This window comes from Sciurus vulgaris (genome assembly GCF_902686455.1).
Source record: "Sciurus vulgaris genome assembly, chromosome: 10".
Taxonomy (NCBI): Eukaryota; Metazoa; Chordata; class Mammalia; order Rodentia; family Sciuridae; genus Sciurus; species Sciurus vulgaris.
Window position 1 is genome coordinate 88,360,657 of NC_136470.1, and position 24,224 is coordinate 88,384,880.

Below are 24,224 nucleotides of genomic sequence, written 5' to 3' on the forward strand. Positions count from 1 at the left end.
TCATGATTATTTCATCAGTTACTTTCCAGAAAGTTATTCATATTTTCATTTTGAAAGGTAGATATTAGTCCATCAATCAATCAAAAACAAATTTGAATTAGATGCATTTCCATATTCAGGAATAAGTATGTACATGTAAATTAAGGTCAAAAGAAATTTAAAAATAGGGGAAAACATGCATTTACCTCAATCTACCTTACTTTCAGTAAAGAGATGGCAATTTTTCAATAAAAAATAGGGAGACAAAGGAGAGGAAAAAAAGAAATTATAAAAATAGCTTTTTTTCTATCTTAGGGTGGACTCAAAATAGAAAGTGGTTGACTTACTTGTTCATAGTTAAAGGTATCTAACATTCCCAAAATAAGACCCTGGATTTCTCCAAGTTTTCCTTTTCCGTATACTGGATCCTAATTAGAAAAAAATATATAATTATTATGATTCGTGGTATTTTCAAATTACTTTAAAATATAAATACCTGAAAAAAAACAAATATACTCAAGTATATTTTTATAGCCACAACATATTTATTCTTTCATAAATCTTTATTGGAAATGAACATTGTTTCATCTGGACATCTCAAAGGCTTTGGAAAAATAAAAGTTAAATGACCTAATCCCGTTTCTTAATAATCTTCTTTACAAGTTTAACAAAATCTCATTCTGGTTTTGTTTCTGTAAGTTGCTTCCTCTCCTTCATATTAAACATCAACTTTTCCTCTTTGAATTCTTACTTGTCTGCTACATCAAAAAGAATGCACTCAGGGACATCAGCATCTACCCAATAACTCCTTTTGTGACTCATATTTAGCCATCTCCCAGCCCAAACCAATAAGATTCCTTCAGTTTTGGAGATGATCAGATTTGAAAAAACAGCTTTCAAATTTTAAAAGCCCTTTTTTCCCCCCAGTGAAGTTGCTACAGATAAACCACGGACACAAAGAACCCTAATCTTTTCTCCACTGCTCTGACATGAGGCATGCCAAATAATCTGGAAACCACTAACCACCAAACCCTCCCTCACCAAAACAACAAAACAAAACAAAACAAAACAGAAACAAAACAAAAACAAAACTGAAATCCAACCACCCAGAGGTAAACACTGTTGATATTTTAATGTACATTTTTATCAGTCTTATTTCTAGAGGAGAGAAAGGGTAAGAATGAGGGATACATTTCCTAGCATACAAAATCTGAGTATTTCACATACAGTACTTTTATATATATATATATTTTTTTTTTTTTTTTTTTCTTACTGGTGTACCATGGGCACTATCTTATATCACTGGATATTTCTTAATAGTTGTCGAGTATGAATAATGTGGAAATACCATGTTTTATTCAATCATCCTCTACTGTTAGGTATTTTTTTTCCCCCTCAAACCCTGCCTACTGTTACCAAATGCCAGTGGTAATAAATCTTTGAATCTCTGTGGTTTTAGAGATTTCTAGAAAGAAAATTAGAGACTCAAAAGATATTTTTATGGCTATCAATATGTATTGCCAAATTGCTCTACCTAAAGTTTATTATGTGATTTTTGTCTCCATCAGCATATTTGTATGCTCATTTACTGCACTTTTGGTTAGACTGAAAATTATAATTTTACAAATGGCTAATAAATGAGCATGTTAAATCTATCACTTTAATATGAGGTTGTGGCAGAGGAATCCAACTATATCATAATGATAAAAGTAGCTACTATTTCTTAAATGGATAGCATATGCCAAGTACAGTGCTAAGCACTTTATGCAGTCAGCTCTTTGTATCCCTTGTTCCACATTTATGATTTGATCAACTGCACACTGAAAATATTAGGAAAAAAAACTGCATCTGTACTGAATACCTATAGACGTTCTGCCTTGCAATTATTCCCTAATAACACAGTATCATAACTATTTACATAGCATTTAGATGGTACTAGGTAATTATAAGTAACTTAGAGGTGACTTAAAACATACAAGAGAATTATGGAGGTTGTATACAAATACTATGCCTTTTGATATAAAGGACTGGAGCATCCACAGACTTTGGTATTCTTGGGGGGCTCTGGAATCAACCACCCAGAGATACTGAAAGACAACTGTATATACCATATCATTAAATTCCTTCAACAACTTTAATGAATGAAGAAACTGAGATTAAGAGAAGTTAAGTAAATTCTAAGTCATAAAACTATTAAGCAGATAAGCTGAGATTTGAATTTAGGGTCTTCAGAACTATGTTTTTAATGGTCCCTACCATGTTCATACTGGCTTCCCAAGTACAGATACTTAAGCTAATTTTTGTTGGAAAATATGGATAGCATTTCTGGTTACTTGGGAGTGAGGGTTAGTGAAATCTTGAGACTTTAAGATTAAATGAATTCAGAAAGGAAAAGGTTATGGTAGCAGGAAAAACTTTCAGAATGGTCTCTGGATTTGCTTATTTTTCTTTCTAATTGCTGATGACTTTCTAACTGAGGTTGATTTTCAGTACTCTGAGTTTGTCCAGACAAGGATGAAGCTGTCTCCCACAGGATCCTCTAATTCTCCCAGTTGCTGAAATTGTGCTGAAGAAATGGAAGACACAAAAAACTGTGTATTTGTGTACAAATTAACAAGTTTAGGCTTGAATACATCATGTAAGCTTAACAGAAAAACGTTCTAGAAATCATTATCTCTATTCCAAAGATACTTGTCCAGAATGTGGAGATCATTTACAAAAGACAAGACTGAATATTTCAGACTGGTCCTTTACTAGAAAAGCACCTCAGGTTATATACCTACCAGATAATTTCATTTTATTTTCCTTGCATAGAAACAGGATCATGTTAATGCTTTCATCTTTACTTCACTATGCTTTAGCCAAGTTTTCAATAAATACACTTATTCCTTAGTCAAAATGTCTATGGATAGTGTATATTTTTTTAAAAAATCTATTATATCTACTATAATATCTGTATTCAATGAGTTAATGTAGTTCTGGCATGTGTTTATGACAAGGGTGATTTGGAGAATGAAAATGTTGTAAAAGGTTAAATTCTGGGAAAAAGAAGAAATCTTTATAGGTCATTTCTATATTTATATCAGTATATTCTACTTTAATATACATAATTTAAAAGCAAAACCATGAAAACTACCTCATGCTGGGACAACATATAAATTATAGAATGCAAAAGTCAGCTCAAGGCTTCTAGCACAGCATGTACACAATCCACTAGCACTTCAAATTATTTTCCAAAGGTGTCAGTTGGCTTCTTCAACAATGAGTAACTGCTGAGGCTTCTCTTTAACTTGTTTGTAAACTATGAAAAAAGAGGACATTTGGTACACATAAAATTTTCCAAAAGTACATTAGAGAAAGAGGTAATTACCACTTTTTTTTTTACTCCTTTCTGGTACTTAATGTATCCTGTGTGTATATGATTTGTTTTAAAATGAAAATCCTTACTAGTTGAGCATTACTTTAAAATATGAATGATGCTCTATGCAGGACAGTATATAAATCACTTGCTTCCTTTAATTCCCTCAGTAAGAAACTCAAAAATAGCTTCTTAAAATAAAAAATAACTTTTACTATCAAGTGAATACAAAATATACATAATATACACATGGGTCCCTTAAAAACACTCCCTCATTTATCAACTATTAGTCATTGAAAATCTGTATAATTCAGGTCTGCAGTATCAGTTTGAATAAACATCTGGAGGTCAAGAAGATCTCAAAAACCTTATCATTTGATATCATGTGAATTTTTATTTTGGAAAAATGAACTTTTTTTCAGTTGTATTTAAGCAATTGTGCATTTAAATAACTGTCATTCCCTATTTTCTCCCCTACCCCAGGACCTGATAAAGATGGATATGAAAAACATCTTGACTCATGTTAGGTACAGGAAAAAAAAGGCCTGAAACATGAAATTAGAAGATCTGGATTAAAGTTCCAATCATTCTAACATAATAAAGGTGTAAAATAAGGCAAGTCATTTAATTTTTCTGAGTGGCACTTTCCTTACTAGAAATTAAGGATGCTGATATTTAATGTACACATAGATCAAAAAAAGACAATGGACACAAAAGTGCTTTATAAGCTTTTGAGAACTACTCAAGGATATTATGTGATTGAGCTAATATTTATTCAGTGTATGCTTTGTTCTAGGTACTGGGCTAGGTACTGGAGATAAAAAAAGGGAATAAGATAGACACAGTTTGTACTTCTATGAAACTCACAGCCTAGGGGGTATGCCACTATAGAGGTGGGAGTAAAAGAGCTTATATTTAGAAGTGTGACTGGGGCTGAGGTGATGTGAGGGGAAAAGCACTTACTTCCCAAAATATTTCAGGAAATATTCTAGTGGAGAGGATATAAAGTATATTAAATATTGGAACTAAGTAAGAAAATGGTGAGAAATTCTAATAGTACTGAAGGCAGAAATTACATCAACTATATAATCTGTTCCAAAAAAACAGAAGCACAGGGAACACTTCCTAATCCATCCTATGAGGCCAGCAACAACCTAATACCAAAAGAGACATTAAAAGAAATTAGAAACTAATATCTCTCATAAAAATCCTTAAGAAAATATTGGTCAGTTGAATCATACAATGTATAAAAAGGATCATACACCACAATCAAGTGGGACTGATCCTAGGTATGAAAGGCTGAGTCAACATTAAAATATTAATGTAATCCATCACATCAACAGGCTAAAAGAGAAAAATCAGGATTGTATCAGTAGATGCAGAAAAAACACTTGAAAAAAATCCAGTATCTATTCATGATAAAAGCTATCAGCAAACTGGGAACAGAAGAAAACTTCATCAATTTCCCATTAAGAACAAGGATGTCCCCTTACCACCCTTATTCAGTACTGAATTGGAAGGCCTAGCTAATGTGATAGATAAGAAAAGGAAATTGCTATGCTTTAAATGTGATTTATCCCTCCAGGATTTATGAGTTGGAAACTTGGTCCTCAGTATGGCAATGTTGGGAGATGATGAGATATTTATGAGGTGGTACCTCCTAGGAGAATTTTAGGTCACTGGGGGGCACTGCTTTAAAAAAATATTAAGGTAGTTCTCATGAGACCCTGAGTTAGTTCTCAAGAGATGGCTGATATGCCACTCCCCACCCACTTTGGCTTCCTGTCTTGTGATATGCTCTTTCCCTCTCACACATCCTCTTGCCATTATGATGACATCCAATATGAAGTCTTCACTACAGCAGAGCAGATGCAGTGCCATACCCTTGAACTTCTAGAAATGTGAGCTGCATAAACTTTCTTTACAAAGAGGTCCCAATGAGTTAACAGCAACAACAACAAATCCCCTGAAACTAATAAGGGATTATTATAGCAAAGTTGTAGGAAATAAGGTGATTATACAAAAGTCAATTGCTTTCTAACATACCAACAAAGAATAGAAGTTAAAATAAACAATACAAGTTTATTCACATTAGCATATAAACCAAAATATTTTTATATAAATTAACAAAACATATGCAGGATTTATATGAAGACTATTATAAAACTCTGATTAAAGAAATTAAGGATATAAATAAATGAGAGATATATTCTAAGTTCATGGTTATTAAGATTTGATTTTGTTAAGAAGATGGCAGTGCTTCATTTGGTCTATTAACTCAACATAATCTTAACTGAGATCCCAGTGAATTACTTCATGAATATCAACAAACTGTTTCTAAAGTTCATATAGAAAGGCAAAGGAAGGACCAAGAATGACCAACGCTATTGGGGGCCATGCCATGCGGACTCGCCAAGATGGCGCCTGGCAGTCAGCCAGAAGTTGTTTTGATCACATTGGTGGTACGTGTGCACAGGTGTTCCCGAGTGCTCCTGCTCATGCCTGCTCGTGATTGGACAGCTGGCTCCTCGCCTGATCTCAACTGGCATGGCCCCCCCTCCGCCTCCTGAAGGGAATGTAAACCCGCAGTAGGTAGAAGGAAAAAAGCAGCAGCTAGCAGAAAGAAGCAGAGAAGCCATTAGCAGAAAGGAAGAAGAAGAAGTGGCAAGCAGATAGAAGCAGCGAGCAGGGGCAGCGGCGGAAGGCAGATCGCAGAGCGGAGAACTGAGAACACATCTTTAGGTTGCAGATCACAGATCGCAGTACGGGGGCCACATCACTAAAGCACCTTAGGTAGACGCACCCTTAGTTCACAGGATGCAGGACGCACCTTTAAGAAGCAGCAGCAGAACTAAGATATAGATCTCTGAAAGTGTAGTCTCTCTTAAGCAAAGCCTCTTTCTCTCTCTCCTCTCAAAGCAAGTAAGCCTCATTTCCTCTATCCTCTATAAACTAGCAAGCAAGCAAGGAAGCAGCCCAGAAATAGAAGTAGCTCAGTTTCCAGTCCACCTCCGAAAAATACCCGCGCAAGTTGTTGCTGCAGGCGGCGACAAATATCCGCAGATTTGGTACCGCAAAGAGCCAGCGACACAACGCAATATCAAAGAGGATTAAAGTTAGATGACTGACACTGCCCAACCTCAAAACTAACTACAAAGCTACAGTAATCAAGACAGTGTGGTATTGGTAGAAGAATAGGAAATAAATCAATGGAAAGTAATAACAAACCCAGAAAGAGACCCATACAAATATAATCAAATAAGAAATGGCAATGGAGAAATTTCAAGAGAAAGAGATAGCTCTTTTAAAAAGTGGTGTTGGAACAACTGGACATCCACATGCAGAAAGATGAATTGACAGTGATCATACATTTTTTACAAAAATTAACTCAAAATTGATCATAGTCCTCTAGATGTTAAGTGGATAACTAAAAAAATTCTAGAAGAAAACAGGAGAAAATTTAGGTAACCTTGGGTTTAGTGATGAGTTTTTACATGCAACACCAAAAATATGACCCATGGAAGAAAAAGTCAATAAGATGAACTTCATTAAAAGTAAAATACTTCTGTCCTATAAAAGATGTTTCAAGAATGAAAAGACCAGCCAGAATGGGAGAAAATATTTGCAAAATACATAACTGATAAAAGGTCTTATTCAAAATATACAAAGAACACTTAAAACTCATAAATAATAAAGCAAACACCTTAAATAAAAAGTAGGCCAAATATCTGGACAAACACCTCCGCAATGAAATTATACAGCTGAAAAAAGAAAGCATATGAAAAGATGCAATATTGTAGGTCCTAAGGCAACTGCAAATTTAAAAGACAAGATACTACTACATGCCTAGTAGAATGGCTAAAATTCAAAACACTGACAACACCAAATGCTGCCGAGGATGTGTAGCAACAGAACTCTCATTCAGTGCTGATGGAAACATAAAACACTATGGATACTTCGGAAGGCAGTTTGGCAGTTTCTTGCAAAGGTAAACATAGCTTATGCAATTCAGCTGTCACACTTTAGGTATGTACTCAACTGAGTTGAAAACTTACATTCACACGAAAACCTGCATATGAATGTTTACAGTAGCTTTAATGAAAACTCAGAAAACTTGGAAGCATCCAAGAGTTCTTAAATAAGTCAATGAATAGACAAACTGGTACATCCATACAATGGAATATGACTCAATGATTAAAAAAAAAAAGCTATGATGCCTCCCAAAGATATGGAAAAGCACTAAATGCACATTGCTAAGTGAAAAAAGGCAATGTAATTTATTATTCTAATTATATGTCATTCTGGAAAAGGCAAAAGGTAGAAACAGTTAAAAAAAAAATCAGTGGTTGCCAAGGGATCTGGGCAGGTATAGGATGAAGTGGAGTACAGGAGACTCTTAGGACAGTGAAACTATGCTGTACGATACTGTGATGATGGATACATGACATTATGCATTGGTCAAAATCCACAGTTATACAAAATAAAGGGTGAATCCTAATGTAAAGTATGTACTTTAGTTAGTAATAATGTATCAACATCACTTCATGAATTTTGACAAATGTCCCATGCTCATATAAGATGTTAGTATTAGGGGAAACTATGGGGAGGGAGAAGAGGGGAAAAATGGAAATTGTCTATACTTTCTGCACAATTTTTATGTAAACCTAAAACTGCTCTACAAATTAATAATAATAAACCTGGATGAAGGGTCTGGTTCAGTGGCTAACGCTTGTTGACTGATACGCTTCAGTGCAGGGTGACAGAATAGCTAGCCTTTTTCTTGACAAAATTCCATGTAGGTGAGTCCTCAGAGGTCATTCAGTGCCTCAAGAAAAAGAGCCTCACAGCTCCCCCTTGGGAAGTGGTCGCAGGAAAGGTGAAGAGGAGTACTGAGGGATCCTATGAGCAGACTTCCCTCAAATTGTAATTTTTAGCTCTGCTCTTTATTCCCCTCCCCTACTGTATATGGTATTCCTGAGTCAAAACATTCTATAGTTTAATTTCTCTTGCTAACAGGCTAATAGTAATGTGTACAGGGTGATACTCTAGGAGGGCAGAAAAAGCATCTCGGTTCTCAAGTTCTCATGGGCTGGGACAAGAGAATGGGCAAGCTTCCAGTTAGTGTAACTAATGAAACACCTTAGGTCAGAGCTTCCCTTGCTTTGCTCAGTTGCTACTCCTGTTTTTCAAATGTTTTCTGAAAACTCTAATATGCTATGTCCGTTCTAAGTAAATATCATTTTAATGCCTCTGTTTTCTTTTTAATGGGGGAGGGAGGCTTGGAAGAGGAAGAAATGAGTAAGTTGATAACTCCATCGACTTTTTAAAAATGATAGTTTTGAAGAGGTCTGACATACAATTTGGTAAATTTTGACATACAATGAATACATCTATCACTTGCAAAATGTCATGTCCTATAGTAATCCCTCCTCACTCCCACCCTGAACCTGCGTCTCCTAGCCCTTAGCCCCTACTCTCCACCAACCACCATTCTACTTTCAATTGTTTTAGATTACTTGGCATTTTCTACAATTTCACATAAATGGAACCATACAGTATGTATTCTCTGTCTGGCTTCTTTCACTTAGTAATTTCAGGATCATCCATGTTGTACGGTGCTACAGATTAAATGTTTGTGTCCCCCCAATCCCCAAAATCACATGTTGAAGCCTTAATCCCCCATATGATGGTACTTGGAGATGGGGCCTTTTGGAGGGAATTAGGAAAGGAGAGAAGTGCTCTCATGGTGAGAATTAGTGACCTTATAAAAAGACACAAGAGAGAGTTTGCTTCCTTTTCCACTTCCATGTGAGGATTCAGCGAGATGGCAGCCATCTGTGAACCAGGAAGATGGCCCTCAACTGAACCTGACTGTACTGGCAGGTTAGTCTCAGACTACCAGCCTCCAGAACTGTGAGAAATAAATGTTGCTTAAGTCATGCAGTTTGTGTTATTCTTTTATAGCAGCCTGAGCTAAGATGTAGTGTATATCAATAGTTTCTTTTTATTTTTATACAGTACTGTATGGGTACACTATAAGTGCTTATCCATTTGACTGTTAAGGGACATTTGCATTATTTCCAGCTGTGGGTTATTAAATACGAATATGCTAAGACAATTTGTGTTCAAGTCATTGTTTGGATGTATGTTTTTATTTCCATAGGAGTTTAATGGCTGAATCATATGATTAAGTATATTTAATTTTCTAAAGAGGGGCATGCTGCTTACCAGTAGGACACACTTCCTTTTTCTCAAGAATCACTGTCCTTTATTGTATGATAATCACAATTTTTGTTTTCGAAACTATCATTTCATATATTTTGTCCAGTTTTGGATTATTTCAAGCAGGACAGTAGTTTGGTTATCTGTTATTCCATCTTGGCCAGAAGTAGAATTCCTCCATCCTTGATTTTTATGCATTGTAGAAATAGTTACTTAGTACTTATTATATGCAAGATGCTCTGGGCTAAGGTTCTGGTGATAGAGTAAGAGGTAAAGTCTAGTCATACTTTTCAAGGTCCATATAATCTAACAGGAAACAAAAATAGGTAAAAGAGCCTGACTCAGACATTTTGTAGAACTCCATCTCTGGTGTTCTGTTTTCCTTGATAACCCATTTTCTCGTAAAATTCATCCAGTTTCAAGACTTTAACAACTATGTCTATGTTGACGACTTCCAAGTATACCTCTCCACTTCTTTCCTCTTCTGCTAAAGGTCAGCCTTGTACTCTCCCACTGTTGTTAGTCACACAGACCTGAAATGAGGAGTTTAACTAGGTTCTTTGCACATCCCCTTATATCTTTGTGTGTCCTCCTACAACAGCTGAGGTCCAGTGAATTCTATCACTAAAATGATTTCCAAATCTACCTTCTCTTCTCCATTCTTCGTTCAATTCCTAAACTATCGCCTATTACCTTCTCTGTATCTTTATGTCTCTAGTCTCAATCCCTTCTAATTCATCTTGTATAATGCATACTGAGTGATCCTTCTAAAGAGAAACCTCATTCTATCCTTTCTTTGCTTAAAATCTTATGACAACCTGACTTTAGAATAAAATCCGAAGTCCTTACCATAGTTTACAAAGCATTTACGGACACAGTCCCTGCCTATCTCTCCAAATTTCAGTTCCATGGTTATTCTTTATTCTTGTCCTATGTGCTAAGTACACTTAAACAATTGCCACTCCCCCATGTTTTCTCCTCAAAGTCTTTATAAATTATTGCTTAGAATAATCTCTGTTCTTTCCTTTAGGCTCTTAAAGATTCAGCTCAGACATCTTTTCTTCCAGGCTGTCTTTCCAAATCCTCTGGTCTGTTTCAGATATAAACTTTTACTGGTACTCGTTTGGCTATATATATATTCAGAAATCCAATTCAGTTTAACTTATTCAAAAAAGATAATTTTTGTAAAGGTACTATCATGGTTCAAGTCTAAGCAAAAGAATGCAAGTAAGTCTTAAGAAGTAGAATGAGGAAATCAAATCAAATGCCACCAAGATCTTCTCCCAGCAATGTCTCCTCTCCTGGTTTGTGTATTTTGAATCTTTTTATACACCTGTTCATTCTCTTCTTTATGTGTTTCATTTTTCTCTCTGTTGATTATCCTTTTTTCACCATTCTAGTTCATATAACAGAAAAGTCACTGTCAGTTCCTGAAATTTGTACCCTAAATAATCCAGAGAGCAAAAGACAGACTTAGGTATCTTTGTCAAGTTCAGTTCTAAAAAGGACAGACTGGCTATATTGAACCAGCTGCCCATCTTCAGTCAATCAATTAGTTGGAGCCAAGAGGCAGGGTCACACTTTCCCACAGCTGCTCTTGGTGTTGTCATGTGGAATGAGTGTAGGAACTGGCAGTTTTCCATGGCAGTTACATGGGATTTAGAGCAGATAATTCTTAAAGGTGGACACTATTACTTGCCTAAAGCCCTATGAATAGATGTATCAAAAGATTTTCTGTCTCTTATAAAATCTCCTGTGGGGCAAGAACTATGTCTTTCATTTATCTATGTAAAGAATAGACAAAGAAAAATATGATTACCAAACTAAAGACTAGCTCCTTAAAAGAGCAGAGACTAAAATGAGTAAGTTTTAATGATGCAACAGAAAAGAATGTGAATTAGGAGAGACTGTGGTGCTAGTCCAGGATCTGCCACTAAAGGCAGGGTGAGATTTAACTTCTCTAACCTCCAGTTTTCTCCTTTGTCAGCAGGAATAGTTATAGTAGTCCCGTCTACCTCAAGAGATGTTGTGTGATTCATAAGAAATAGCTGTAAAAAGCACCTTGAAAATAAAACCTTTTTAACCTATGGTTAAGATAAATGAGGTAAAGTAGAATATCTCTCCTGATTAGTGAGTGGTTAACAGCCACTGAAAGTAAGAAATAAGAAAATGATTACAATAAAAGTCAGTATAACTCACATTTAAAATGGAGATTTCAGGTATTAAGAGGTTTCAAAGATGCAAACTTTGAAATATAAAATTTTAAGATATTATATGCTTTTCCAAGGGAAGGATAGTTTTTGTTAGAACTTATATATTGTAATATGTGGTTAAAGCTCTCCATAAGCAAAATATATACAATGAGCCGCATACAGGGGCACATGCCTGCAATCCCAGCAGCTTGGGAGACTTCTGAGAAAGGAGAATTTCAAGTTCAAGGCCAGCCTCAGCAACTTAGTGAGGCCCTAAGCAACTTACTGAGAACCTGTCACAAAATAAAAATTAAAAAGTGGCTGGGATTGTAAATCAGTGGTAAACTGCCCCTGTGTTAAACTCCCAGTACCCGAAACAAATCAAAACAAAACAGACATACACTAAGAGAGAACCCACTTTTGGCTTTAGAATTTCTTTTCTTCTGAATTTACTTGGTAAAATACCCCTGCCTTGTAGAGATATTACTTTATATATGATTAAAATTTTTATGATTAATATATTTTAAATGAATATGAGAAGTTGTCTGTATTAAAGAATTACTCAACACTTGATAGTTGCCAAGGATCCAATGAGATACATGTAAATGTATGTTCTTAATGACAGTGTACTACGTGATGACAGAGATTACTAGATGCTGTGGTCTTTATCAGTAAAAGCCCAGAGGCTTCCCACCACACGGGAAATGGAGCTTGGAGAGTCCTAAAAGGGCATGGAGAGCTCAGACAGACAATGTGATAAGATGAAAAACATGTGAAAAGTATAAAGACCAATGGCATTGCATTACATATACATTTATATATGTCTCTCTAACCCAGAAAGTGAGGGAAGACAAAATGGACTGTAAGTATAATTCCTGCTGTTTCTCCAAGAATGTTCTCAGGTTTTTCTAAAAATATATCTTACTGTATTTTTAGTGTTCTCTTTTTGATGAAGTTGAGAAGATATAAATTTTCTTTTCTTTTCTTTTTTTTTTTTTTTTTTCTGAAGGAAACGGGTAGAAATGATGATTCCCACAAAGACTTAGGACAAAAAGCCAGCTAGAATTTAGAGCTGGGGATGAGACTGAAACATAAAAATAGTTTCAGAATGAGTTATAAAACCTAAATAACAATCAATGGTCAATAAATGTCTATATTAATAATTTTTAGGTTATCTTTTTTTTAATCTAAAAAGTAAAATCAGATGGAAATACATGATCATTCTCTCCCAGTTGACACAGCAATAGGAAGCATGTATGCCTGGATCCCAAGGGAATAGTAACCTTCTGAAGGCTGCACACCCTAACTGAAGGTCAGTTATAACAAGCACATCCATACCCATGGAGTAACAGAAAAGATTCAAGGATTAATACAAATTAGATATTTAGTTAATTGTAAAATGCGGCTGCATTATGCTTGAGACCCATTTAAACATTAGTCCAATTTACTTGTAAAATATTAGTGGAACCCAATCAACATATAGCCTCCCCCCTTCTTTAACTCACCTGTAATATTCTTTGCAAGATTGACGGAAGGGCAATAAATGCTGCCATGCTGTTTAAAACTTGCATGGTCAAAGACTTCAGAGCTGTTGTAACAAAATGTTAATATTAAAGTTAGTTTAGAATAAGAGTTTTCACCCTGAGATTCAGGGGGAAATAGTGGACTTATATAATAACTTCTTAAAAACTTGGTTAACCAAGTCCAGTTTGATATTTTTAGATAAGCTGTTGATAACACTGAAAAGATAAGCTATATAACGAGCATAACAAAAAGAACAAACCTGAAAGATGAGACTGATGCTACAATATGGTTTCATTAAGGAAAATAAGAAATTGAGAAAATATGTCATAATGACAGTATCTGTAGATAAAAATTAGGTGACGATAGAGGCGACCCTGTCACTGTGGTTCTGATGAACTTACCTTCAGAGTGTAGAGGAGGGGCAGCTGAACTGGACAGCTTCTGAGGAGCCATCATTGCCTCCAATAATGGAAACCAGAGTGCCTATAGGGTGGGTCAGAGGTAACCAAAGAAAAACCAACTTCTGTTACTTTTGAAATAATGAGTATTAGCACAGTGTTTTGCAGGTTGAAATGTACTTTCCATGTACATTTGTTGGTAAAAATTAGAAAAAAAAAAAAAAAAAAAAAAAAAAAGGGAACATTTGAATAGGAAGAGAAAAAGCATTAAAAGCAGAGACCAAAGCTAAAGAGATCTTTTCCATGCAGCCTTGGGAAACATAAGGAAGACTTGGAATTGCAATTTTGTATCTCTAGAGAGGGTAGGCTCAAGGAAGCAAGGAAAAGCTTCTACTAGGTTCTTACCTACTTTAGCATAAATGTACCACTGAGAAAGCCTGAATAACTTCATGTACCACTGAAAGGACTAAATAATCCCCACAGCTACCCTCTTCTACCTTTTCTTCAGCAATGTCAAGCAAGATAAATGAATAAAGGTTATTAAAAATGTTTTCCTTTGCCAAGAATTATTTGTAGGGGCTGGGGTTGTGATTCAGTGGTGGAGTGCTTGTCTAGCATGTGTGAGACGCTGAGTTTGATTCTCAGCACCACATAAAAATGAATAAATAAATTAAGGGTATTGTGTGCACCTACAACTAAAAAAAAAAAAATTAAAAGAAAAAAGAATTATTTGTATTTACTAAATTTCACAGTCCAGGAAGTAACAGTTAATATTATCTCAGTCAGCATTAACAACTTTATCAAGAGATAAACAAGTAGATCTACCATTTATTTACTGCTACTCTGCTAGGCACTGTGTTAAAAGACTTACACATATTTCGTCATTTTAATCTCATAATAACCTTATACAGTAGGTGTTATCTTTACTTGAGGTAAGAAATTGAAGTTAATAGAAATTAAGTAATTTTCCAAATATTATGCTATAGTAAATCAGCTGTGTGATTCCAAATTCTGTGTGTCCAAGTTTCAGGAAAATATTTACTATAAAAATCAAGCTAATACATTTGAATAGCTCAAACATATTTTCTTGTTGGGTAATAATTCACAAATGTCCTAACCCAGTATCTCAGGAGCAACCAATTATTGAAATTATCCAGGAGACAGGAGGAAAAGTTAGTATTGACAAAGATAAAAGAGGTTCTTTAAAGAAGAGAATACATCCTGTACCACTCCTACTGTGGTGACTGGCAATGAAGATCTGGGAGTGTTGAAGCAAAGGAGAACTCGCTAAGCGTCTTGCAGACTTCCCCGCTGGGTGAAGATATCTACTAGGAAGGCTTTATCTGTCCCCGGTGGAGGTTAAGGCCAGATTTTATACTGTTAATTTTTCATTAAGTTCATCAGATACTTTGGTCATATTACTTTTACCAGCAGTTCCCTATTTCATGGAAATTTTCATTCATTTTAACAGTCTTCATGAACTTTTAATCCTGTATTTTATTCTTAATTTCATTAAAGTTACCTTTAGTTGCCTATTTTAACTTGGCTTTGCAAACATATCATTTATTTCTGTGTATTTTGTGGTCTTCTGTAAATTAGGCATATGACATAAGTAATTTTTACCTTCTGGTTTTTATATTAATTATGTTCAGAAATTTGATTTTGGGGCAACCCCTATCAGCTTTGCCCCTGTAAGAGCTCTTTTTCTGTTCTTCACACTTAAATAAATCCTATTCCTTTCATTCTTAAAAAAAAGAAAAGAAAAAAGAAATTTGATTTTAAATTTTCTTACTTAATTCAGACAATTTAGGAGAATTATCTTTTTAAAGGTGTTATTCCTGCTTTCTAAATGTCAGATAAGAAAGCATGGGACATGTTCACGCCCTATAGTTATTCTTCTTCCATTAAATCTCCACATTACTACTAACTATATGCTAAACAACCTTTAAATATTTTTATCTTACTCTTTAATATTGATTCTTAAAATGTTAACATGGATAATTCTAAAAACCCACAGGTTAAAATTACCCTCCACTAAAATGACAATCCCATTTCCTGAGAGACCAACATGACTAAACCTGAATTACTTTCTTATGGAATATAACAGTTTTCTTTTCAGAGAATTACAAGCATAACAGAGGCATAGTCCTTGTTGTACATTCCCAAAGGACATTGGGGTAGCAACGTAGATAGATATGCAAAGGTAGGCTAGGTGCTTTGAGACTCTCCCAGGGAAAAGAACCGAGACCCCAACTTCCAGGGGTGTAATCTTCCTATGAAATTTCTGGTGGGGAATCATTATTAAGCTTTGGATATCTCAAATTTTGCAATTACTGTAGGGTCTGTGGCAACAGTTCTTGTTCTCACTTTCTCCAATACAAAACAAAATAAAAAGAAACAAAGCAGTCATTAAAATTCCCCAAACTTAACATTTAGTATTACATAAAAACAACATTTTCATAAAATAGTATTTACATAAAAATGAACACTCAAATTTTTGTAGTTGTTAAATCTGTTTAGAAATGAAGCAGAAATCAGTTATTAGTGGGAGTGGCCATACAGAGTGGTATGTGTGTAACAAGGAAGAGAGGCAGATTTGTCTTATAGATAGACTTCTCTTACATGCAGCTAGTAAATGGGTCTAATACCAATCTTAAAGAAGTGAACATTTAAAAGAATAGAAAGAGGTCTAACATCTAACGACTTTATCAAAAGGAACAAATTCCAACCCAGATGTATTTTTTAATTAGAAAAATTAATTTTCCTTTTGCCACATCAAAGTGGCAAAAATCCATCTTTGATTAAGAGCTACAGAGTTCATCTATAGAAAAAACAATCCCTAATATGGATTCTATATTTAACTCTATTAATATCTATGAATCTGGACTATTTCATTTAAGTGTACCTAAACTATTATATTTTAAAGAGATACCAAAAATTGTCTTTTTTCTTAAATTTACCATGTGAAGAAGGAAGGTATTGAAAATATATTAGAGAGGAGATAGACAAAACATCTTTTGAATAGCTTAGCATTAAAGCAAAATAAGCCAATCCCAAAGAACCAAAGGCTGAATGTTTTCTCTGATAATTGGATGCTAAATTCACAATGGGGGCGGAGCTAGGGTAGGAAGGGATTAGACAGAGGGGAGTGAAGGGAAGGGAGGGGGTCGAGGGTAGGAAGGATAATAGAATGAATTGGACATTATTACCCTATGTGCATATATGATTACATGATTGTCATAACTCTACATCATGTACAACCAGAAGAATGAGAAGTTACACTCCATTTATGTATAATACGTCAAAATGCATTCTGTCATGTGCAACTAATTAGAACAAATAAAAAAGAAATAAAACCACAAAAGCTTAGCATTACATAAACAAAACTGTAAGATGTCTATACTTCCATGTTTCTCTATCAAAATATAAACATGTCCAAATACAACCATCAACTGAAAGATAAATAATAAAAACTCAGGAATGGAAAAATCTTGGTAAAAGAACTGGTACTAAGTCCATAACGCATTTAAATAAATATTAAACAAATATGGAACTTACGGATATAGAAAATAAGTATTAAAAATCTTAATAAGGCATAATAACTAAACTAATTAAAATTAGGAGGACAGAGAGGGGATATTAGGAAGCAAGGGTCAGTTCATGTGCATTTCCTTACTTGCACTGGGGTCACTGTACACATAATAAAAACTGAAGTGTAATTATAAACATAATATTACTTTATTATAGTTATTCTGATTTTTAAATGTTAGATTTATTAACAGAAAATATGGTAAAGAAACATTTATCTGAAAATTAAAAACCCCTCAGTTTTATATAAGCTTCCTAGAGGAGACTGACTATAATATTTTTGAAAGCAAATATTATTTGATTCAATTTTTCTAAAATCATATCAACTTCAGCAGACAAAAAAATATCTACAGTGATTTTACCAAATGATGATGGTTATTTCTGGGTGACTGGACAAATATATTGGTAATTTAAAAAAAAAACAATATTTTTCTCTGTAACTTTCTATAATGCATGCTTTTTAAAAATGAGTATCATTTCATAAAACAGCTTTTTATAAATAAAAAATCTATATGCAAATGTGTTTGTTATGCACAATTTATATGCTAAAGAATTTTCATATTTTATGACCTTGAAAAATCCTTGACTGAAGACAGAGGAGCAGAGCTAGGTGGCGAGGTGGCGATTGCCAATTTCTCCATAGCACAGAGAGGAGGCAGTGAAGAAACAGCTGACTGGAAAGGGAAGTGACAGAATAAATGTTCTAAGATCCAATATTAAACAGTCTGAGTCCTGGAAAGACTTACTGAAGCAGAAAATAAGAGCAGAGATCCTTAACCTCAACCTAGACCAGAAATGGGGAAGGAAGAGGGGCAAGAGAGAGAAAGAGCAAGAGAAAAAAACATATAAGCTCACTCCTGAATCATCAAGTGGAAAGAAAAGCAGAAAAAATAATAATGCAACAGGAGCAGTGGTGGGGTCACTGAAAAAAATCAAGCTGTTTAACCCAAATCATGAGAAAAAAAGTGTGTTGGACATGGCAGCCATTTTGTGGAACTCACAGCTGACCAGCCATACTAAAAGAAATTAAATCAACACAGCATCTCCTCACCTCCAGACAGCAACAAAATAAACAGAAGAAGATTAAGAATCAAACAGACCACACTACAAAAATACTGGGTGATTTCAACACACCTCTCTCACCACCAGATAAGTCATCCAGATATAAACTAAGTAAAGATTCTTCAGAACAAAAAATACTACTCAGCAAATGAACCTAATAGACATGTATAGAATATTTCATCCATCAACAACTGAATTCACTTTTTTCTCAGTAGCACATGGCACATTCTGTAAAACAGCATATTGTAGGGCACAAAGCAAATCTCAGTAAATTAAAAAAAAATTCATGGTCCTATCAGACCATAATGAAATGGAATTAGAAATCAATGACAATAAAAACCAGAAACTACTCTGACACCTGGAGACGAAATAATATGCATTTTAAAAAATATTTTTTAGTTGTTGATGGACTTTTTTATTTTTTAATTTTATTTATTTTTATGTGGTACTAAGAATCAAACCCAGTACCTCACACTTGCTAGGCACACATTCTACCACTGAGTCACAACCCCAGCCCCTAAATAATACACTTTTGAATGAAGAATGGATTACAGAAGAAATCAGGGGAGGAAATTTTTAAAAATTCTTAAAAAAAAAAATGAGAATAGAGATATATCAAAATCCTGGAACAGTACGAAGGCAGTTCTAAGAGGAAAGTTCCTACATTAAAAAATAAATACCAACTAAATAATCTAACAGTAAATCTCAAGGCCATAGGGAAAAAAAAGAAACCAATATCAAAATCAGCAGAAGACAGGAAAAAATAAAATCAGAGCCAAAATTAATGAAATTGAGAATAAAAAATACAAAGGATCATTGAAACAAAGAGTTGATTCTTTGAAAGATAATAAACAAGATTAATAAATCATTTGCCAAACAAACCAAAACAGAGAGAAGACTCAAACAGAAATAGAGATGAAAAAGGAAATATTAACACAGACACTACTGAGATACACAGAATCATTAGAAACTACTTTGAAAATTTATACTCCAATAAGCTGGAAAATCTATAAGAAAATGACAAACTCTTAGAGACATATGACCTACACAAATTGAATCATGAGGATATAAACTTAGCCTAATATCAAGTAATGAAACTGAAGCAGATATTAAAAGTCTTCCAATGAAGTAAAGTCCTAGACCAGATGGATTCTCAGTCCAGTTTTAGCAGATCTTTAAAAAAGAACTAATGCCAATCCTCCTTAAATTATTCCATGAAGTAGAAAAGGAGATACATTGCCAAATTCATACTATGAAGCTAGTATTACCATGATACCAAAACCAAAGGTACAACAAGGAAAGAAAACTTCAGACCAACATCCCTGATGAAAACAGATGAAAATATTCTTAGTAAAATATTGGCAAACCACATCCAAAAACACATTAAGAAGACAGTGCACCATGATCAAGTGGGTTTCATCGCATGGATGCAAGTTTGGTTCAACATATGCACATTGATAAATGTAAGTTACCACATAAATAGAGTTGGAACAAGAATTAAAATGATCTCAATAGATGCAGAAAAAGCATTTGACAAGTCTAGTACCCATTTCATGTTTAAAACACTAGAGAAACTAGGGATATAGAGAACATACCTCAACACTGCAAATGCTATATAAGACAATCCCAAGGCTAACATCATACTTAACGGAGAAAAACTGAAAGGATTTCCTCTAAAACCAGGAACAAGACAAGAATGTCTACACTAATTGCTCTTATTCAATATAGTTCTTGAAACTCTAGCCAGAGCGATCAGGCCAAAGAAGGAAAATAAAAGAATACAAACCAGAAAAGAAGTCATATAATTTGTTTGCTGATGATGTGATCCTATATTTATAAGACCCTGAAAACTCTACCAAAGGACTTAATTAATACTATTTAATAAAGTAGCAAGGTACAAGATCAACATACCTAAATCAATTGCTTTTTCTATACTCCAATAATGAATCCTCTTTAAAAAAATATTAGGAAAACTATCCCATTCTTAATAACTTCAAAATAAAATAAACTTAGGAATAAATCTAACTGAGGAGATGAAAGACCTCTACAGTTAACACTACAAAACTCTGAAGAAAGAAACTGAAGAAGACCTTAGATGATAGAAAGACCTCTTATGTTCTTGGATAGGCAGAATTAATAAATGGCCATACTACCATACTACCAAAAGTGTAATACGGATTCAATGCAATCCCTATCAAGATAACAATGATAACATTCTTCACAGATCAAGAAAAAAACAGTTTTAAAATTCATTTGGAAAAATAAGAGATCCAGAATATTCAAAGCAATCCTAACAAAGAAGAGCAATGCTAGAGGCATCACAATATCAGACCTCAGATGATAATAGAGAGCTCTAGTAACAAAAAACAGCATGGTACAGGCACAAAGCAAACGTGAAGATCAATGGAATAGAAGAGAAGACAGAGACAAACCCACAGATACAGTCACCTGATACTTGCAAAGGTGCCAAAAACAAATGGTGCTCAGAAAACTAGATCTCCATATCTAGAATGAAACTTGATCCCTATCTCTCACATGGAAAAAAAGTCAACTCGAAGTGGATCAAAGACCTAGGAATAAGACCAGAAATTCTACAACTGCTAGAAGAAAATGTAGGCTCAATACTCCAACACACTGGCAAGAAATAAAACCAGGAGTCAATAAGCAGGATGCCATCAAATTAAAACCTTCAGCATAGTGAAGGAAAGAAGAGCATGAAAAGAGAGTTACCAGAATGAGAGAAGATCTTTGCCACCTGCTCCTCAGGGAATTAACATCCAGAATACATAAAGAACTTAAAAAACTTAACACCCGAAACAAAAACAAATAACCCAATTAACAAGTAGGCAAAAGGACTAAACAGATACTTCTCAAAAGAAGAAATGCAAATGACCAATAAATATATGAAAAAATGTTCAATATCTCTTGCACTCAGGAATATGCAAATCAAAACTACATTAAGATTTCATCTCACTCTAGTCAGAATGGCAGTTATCAAGAATACAAATAATAATAAATACTTGCCAGGATGTGGGAGAAAAGGTACTCTTATACATTGTTGGTGGGACTCAAGTTAGTACAACCACTTGGAAAGCAGTTGGAATATTGGAAAGCAGTATGGAGATTCTTCAAAAACTAGGAATGAAACCAACCACAACATGACCCAGGTATCCCACTCTTCAGTGATATTCAAAAGATCTAAAAATCAACATATTATAGGAATGCAGCTACATCAGCAATTGTAGCAGTATAATTCGTATTAGACAAGTTATGGAACCAGCTTAGGTGCCTATTAACGGATGAATGAATAAAGAAAATGTGATGGCTGTATGTGTATGTATGTGTGTGTATACACACACACACACACACACACACAATGGAGTTTTACTCAGACATAAAGAAGAATGAAATTATGGCATGTGTTGGTAAATGGATAGAACTAGAGAATATCATGCTAAGTGAAATAAGCTTGACCTAGAAAGTCACGAGTCAAATGTTTTCTCTCATATGAGGAAGGTAGACCAAAATAAGGGGATAAAAGGAAGGAAGGAAGAAAAAGGGGAGGTGTAGAATTCTATGAAAATAGAACAGAGATCAGTGAGGGGGGAGGGGGGATGGGAAAAGGGAAGTATAGCTGAATGAATCTAATCAAACCTTCCCATGTACATATATGAATATACCATAGTGAATCTCATAGGTATATGAAATACATATACCTTTTGTATATCTACAATGCACAAAATTTAAAACTATAAATATAAAAAAGTAAAAATAACAAAATCCTTGACAAAAACCTAAAGGAGAAATTTATTCATCTCATGAGAACAGAAACTGTACCAATATTTGTTTTCATATCCAACAAAATATTTATGAAAAATTAGCTGTTGCCATTTTAGAAACCCATGCTATGGAAAGAGCTCAGGTGGTATGGTGTCAGACCTAAACCCTACAGAAGCAGGTTCAGAGAAATGATATAATTCTACTTCTTAAAGCCACTGCAGAATTTAGCTGTCAATCACATCTTGCCCCATAGTTTCTGCTTCACTGCTGTAACTAATACTCGCACTAGGTGCTCATCTATACCTCCTTCAGTTTTGTTTTCTTCCTTTGTGCAATCTGAGGTCTGTTACAGCAGTGGTTCCAACCGTGGCTCTACACAGGAATCACATAGGGAGCTTTAAAACATACTGATGACTGGTTCCCAGTCCCAGAGAGTTTCATTTAATTAATCTGGGGTGCAGTCTGAGCAACAAGATTTTTCAAAGCTCCCCAGGTGACTCTAATGTGCAGCCAAGACTAAGAACTACTATATCATATCCTTCTTTGACCTTTTCTCATATCCCTTGAGAGCTCTGCTCCAGTTCTTCATGCTTACTTTCATCCACAGGGAACAGAAAAGATGATAAATGTTCACGTATCCATAGCACCACTACAAGGAATACACAAAATCTCAGTCCAAAAACATCAGGGACATCTCATAGTCATGAACCTTACATTTTTCTACACAGCCAAATTTAAGAACCATAAAGCCTTTTGTGAGAAGAAAGAGGCCAAACACTCTTCATAATAACTTCAGGAGCCTTATACTCCTGGGAACACTAAAAGTGATTAATGCCAGCTGAATTAAATTCAGGTGGCTGACAGGGCAGTGGAAATAGAATTAATTCTTGTTTCAGAGCTGAAGAGGATTTAAAATTCCTAAGCAGTCCTTCACCTACCTCTCGTTGCTGCTGGTTCAAATTATGTGAATTTCTCTGGCAAAGAGCAATTGTGTCTACCATAGTATCTTCAACATCCTTCAGGGAGGCAAGTTCTTTGATATCTAGATTCAGAAAGAGCAAAAACATTACTTTCAGACATGTTTCTGATAATCTCAGAGCTTCTGTGAAAAATGAAATTCTCTTTCCTTTGCATAGCTTTAATTTTCTATTCTAAGAAATTCTATCATCCATGAGACCTAACACTGAGATTTAGTAGATTTAAATATCATTTTGGGCAATAGGAGTGTTCTATATAAATGTTTGACATTCAAAGTACACATAAAGCACATTGTATTTAGCATCTCAATATGCTTTGGTTATGGGAATCATCTGTCTGTGGATTAGTTAGCAAAGTGATTACCCTTCGCACTTCTTGCTCTACCGTCTTTTCCTCTCTGTTTTAAATGTAGGTGTTTACCTAAGATCCTGTCTTATATTTTTTTCTCTCATTTTTCAATGATTTCAGCCACTCCTGTGGTTTCAACTCTCATGCTTTTGTTAATAACTTTAAAAGGTACACTTTAGGGCTGGGGTTGGGGCTCGGTGACAGAGTGCTTGCCTAGCATGTGTAGAGGCACTGGATTTGATTCTCAGCACCACATATAAATAAATAAAATAAAGGTCCACCTATAACTAAAAATATATATGAATATTTAAAAGGAAAACAAAATGTTTAAAATGTACACTTCAGCTTTTACTCCATTCATAATCTGTAGGCTGAATTTTCAAATGACCCTAGGACACAATCTCCAAGTGGATGTCGTGCATGCATTTTGAACTTTATATGCGCAGAGTCCAACTTCCTCATTTCAAATCTGCTTCTCCCCACATATTTCCAAACAAAGTTAATGGAGCCAGTATCGATAAGTTAACCAGTTTATAAATCTTCATTATGTTTGATGCTTCCCTTTCCTTAATTCCACACATTCAAATAAAGTGCTCATTTTTGTCACTTCTAATTCTGTACTTGCCTGTGCCCACCACTGTTACCCTGGCAGAATTCTGCGTATCTGCCACTGCAACAGTCTCTTTCCTGAACTTTTTTTTTTTTAAATATTCTTATTAGTTGTAGATGCACACAATACCTTTATTTTATTTTACTTATTTTTAGGTGGAGTTGAGGACTGAACCCAGTGCCTCA

General features: G+C 34.7%; 1 protein-coding gene across 5 annotated transcripts in view; it reads right to left on the reverse strand.

The window, feature by feature from the left end:
* Positions 1-24,224, reverse strand: part of VPS8 (VPS8 subunit of CORVET complex) — a 262,885-nt gene that overhangs the window by 64,750 nt on the left and 173,911 nt on the right. For 4 of the 5 annotated variants that reach the window (XM_079100598.1, XM_079100596.1, XM_079100597.1 and 1 more), the window contains 4 exons: positions 23,042-23,145; positions 13,677-13,758; positions 13,257-13,339; positions 327-407 (listed from right to left, as the gene is read on the reverse strand). In XM_079100598.1, the coding sequence (XP_078956724.1) occupies positions 327-407; positions 13,257-13,339; positions 13,677-13,758; positions 23,042-23,145 (350 nt within the window). Of the gene's footprint in view, positions 1-326; positions 408-10,892; positions 11,004-13,256; positions 13,340-13,676; positions 13,759-23,041; positions 23,146-24,224 lie in introns of those variants that run through there. The other variant, XR_013757268.1, reaches the window with a different exon arrangement.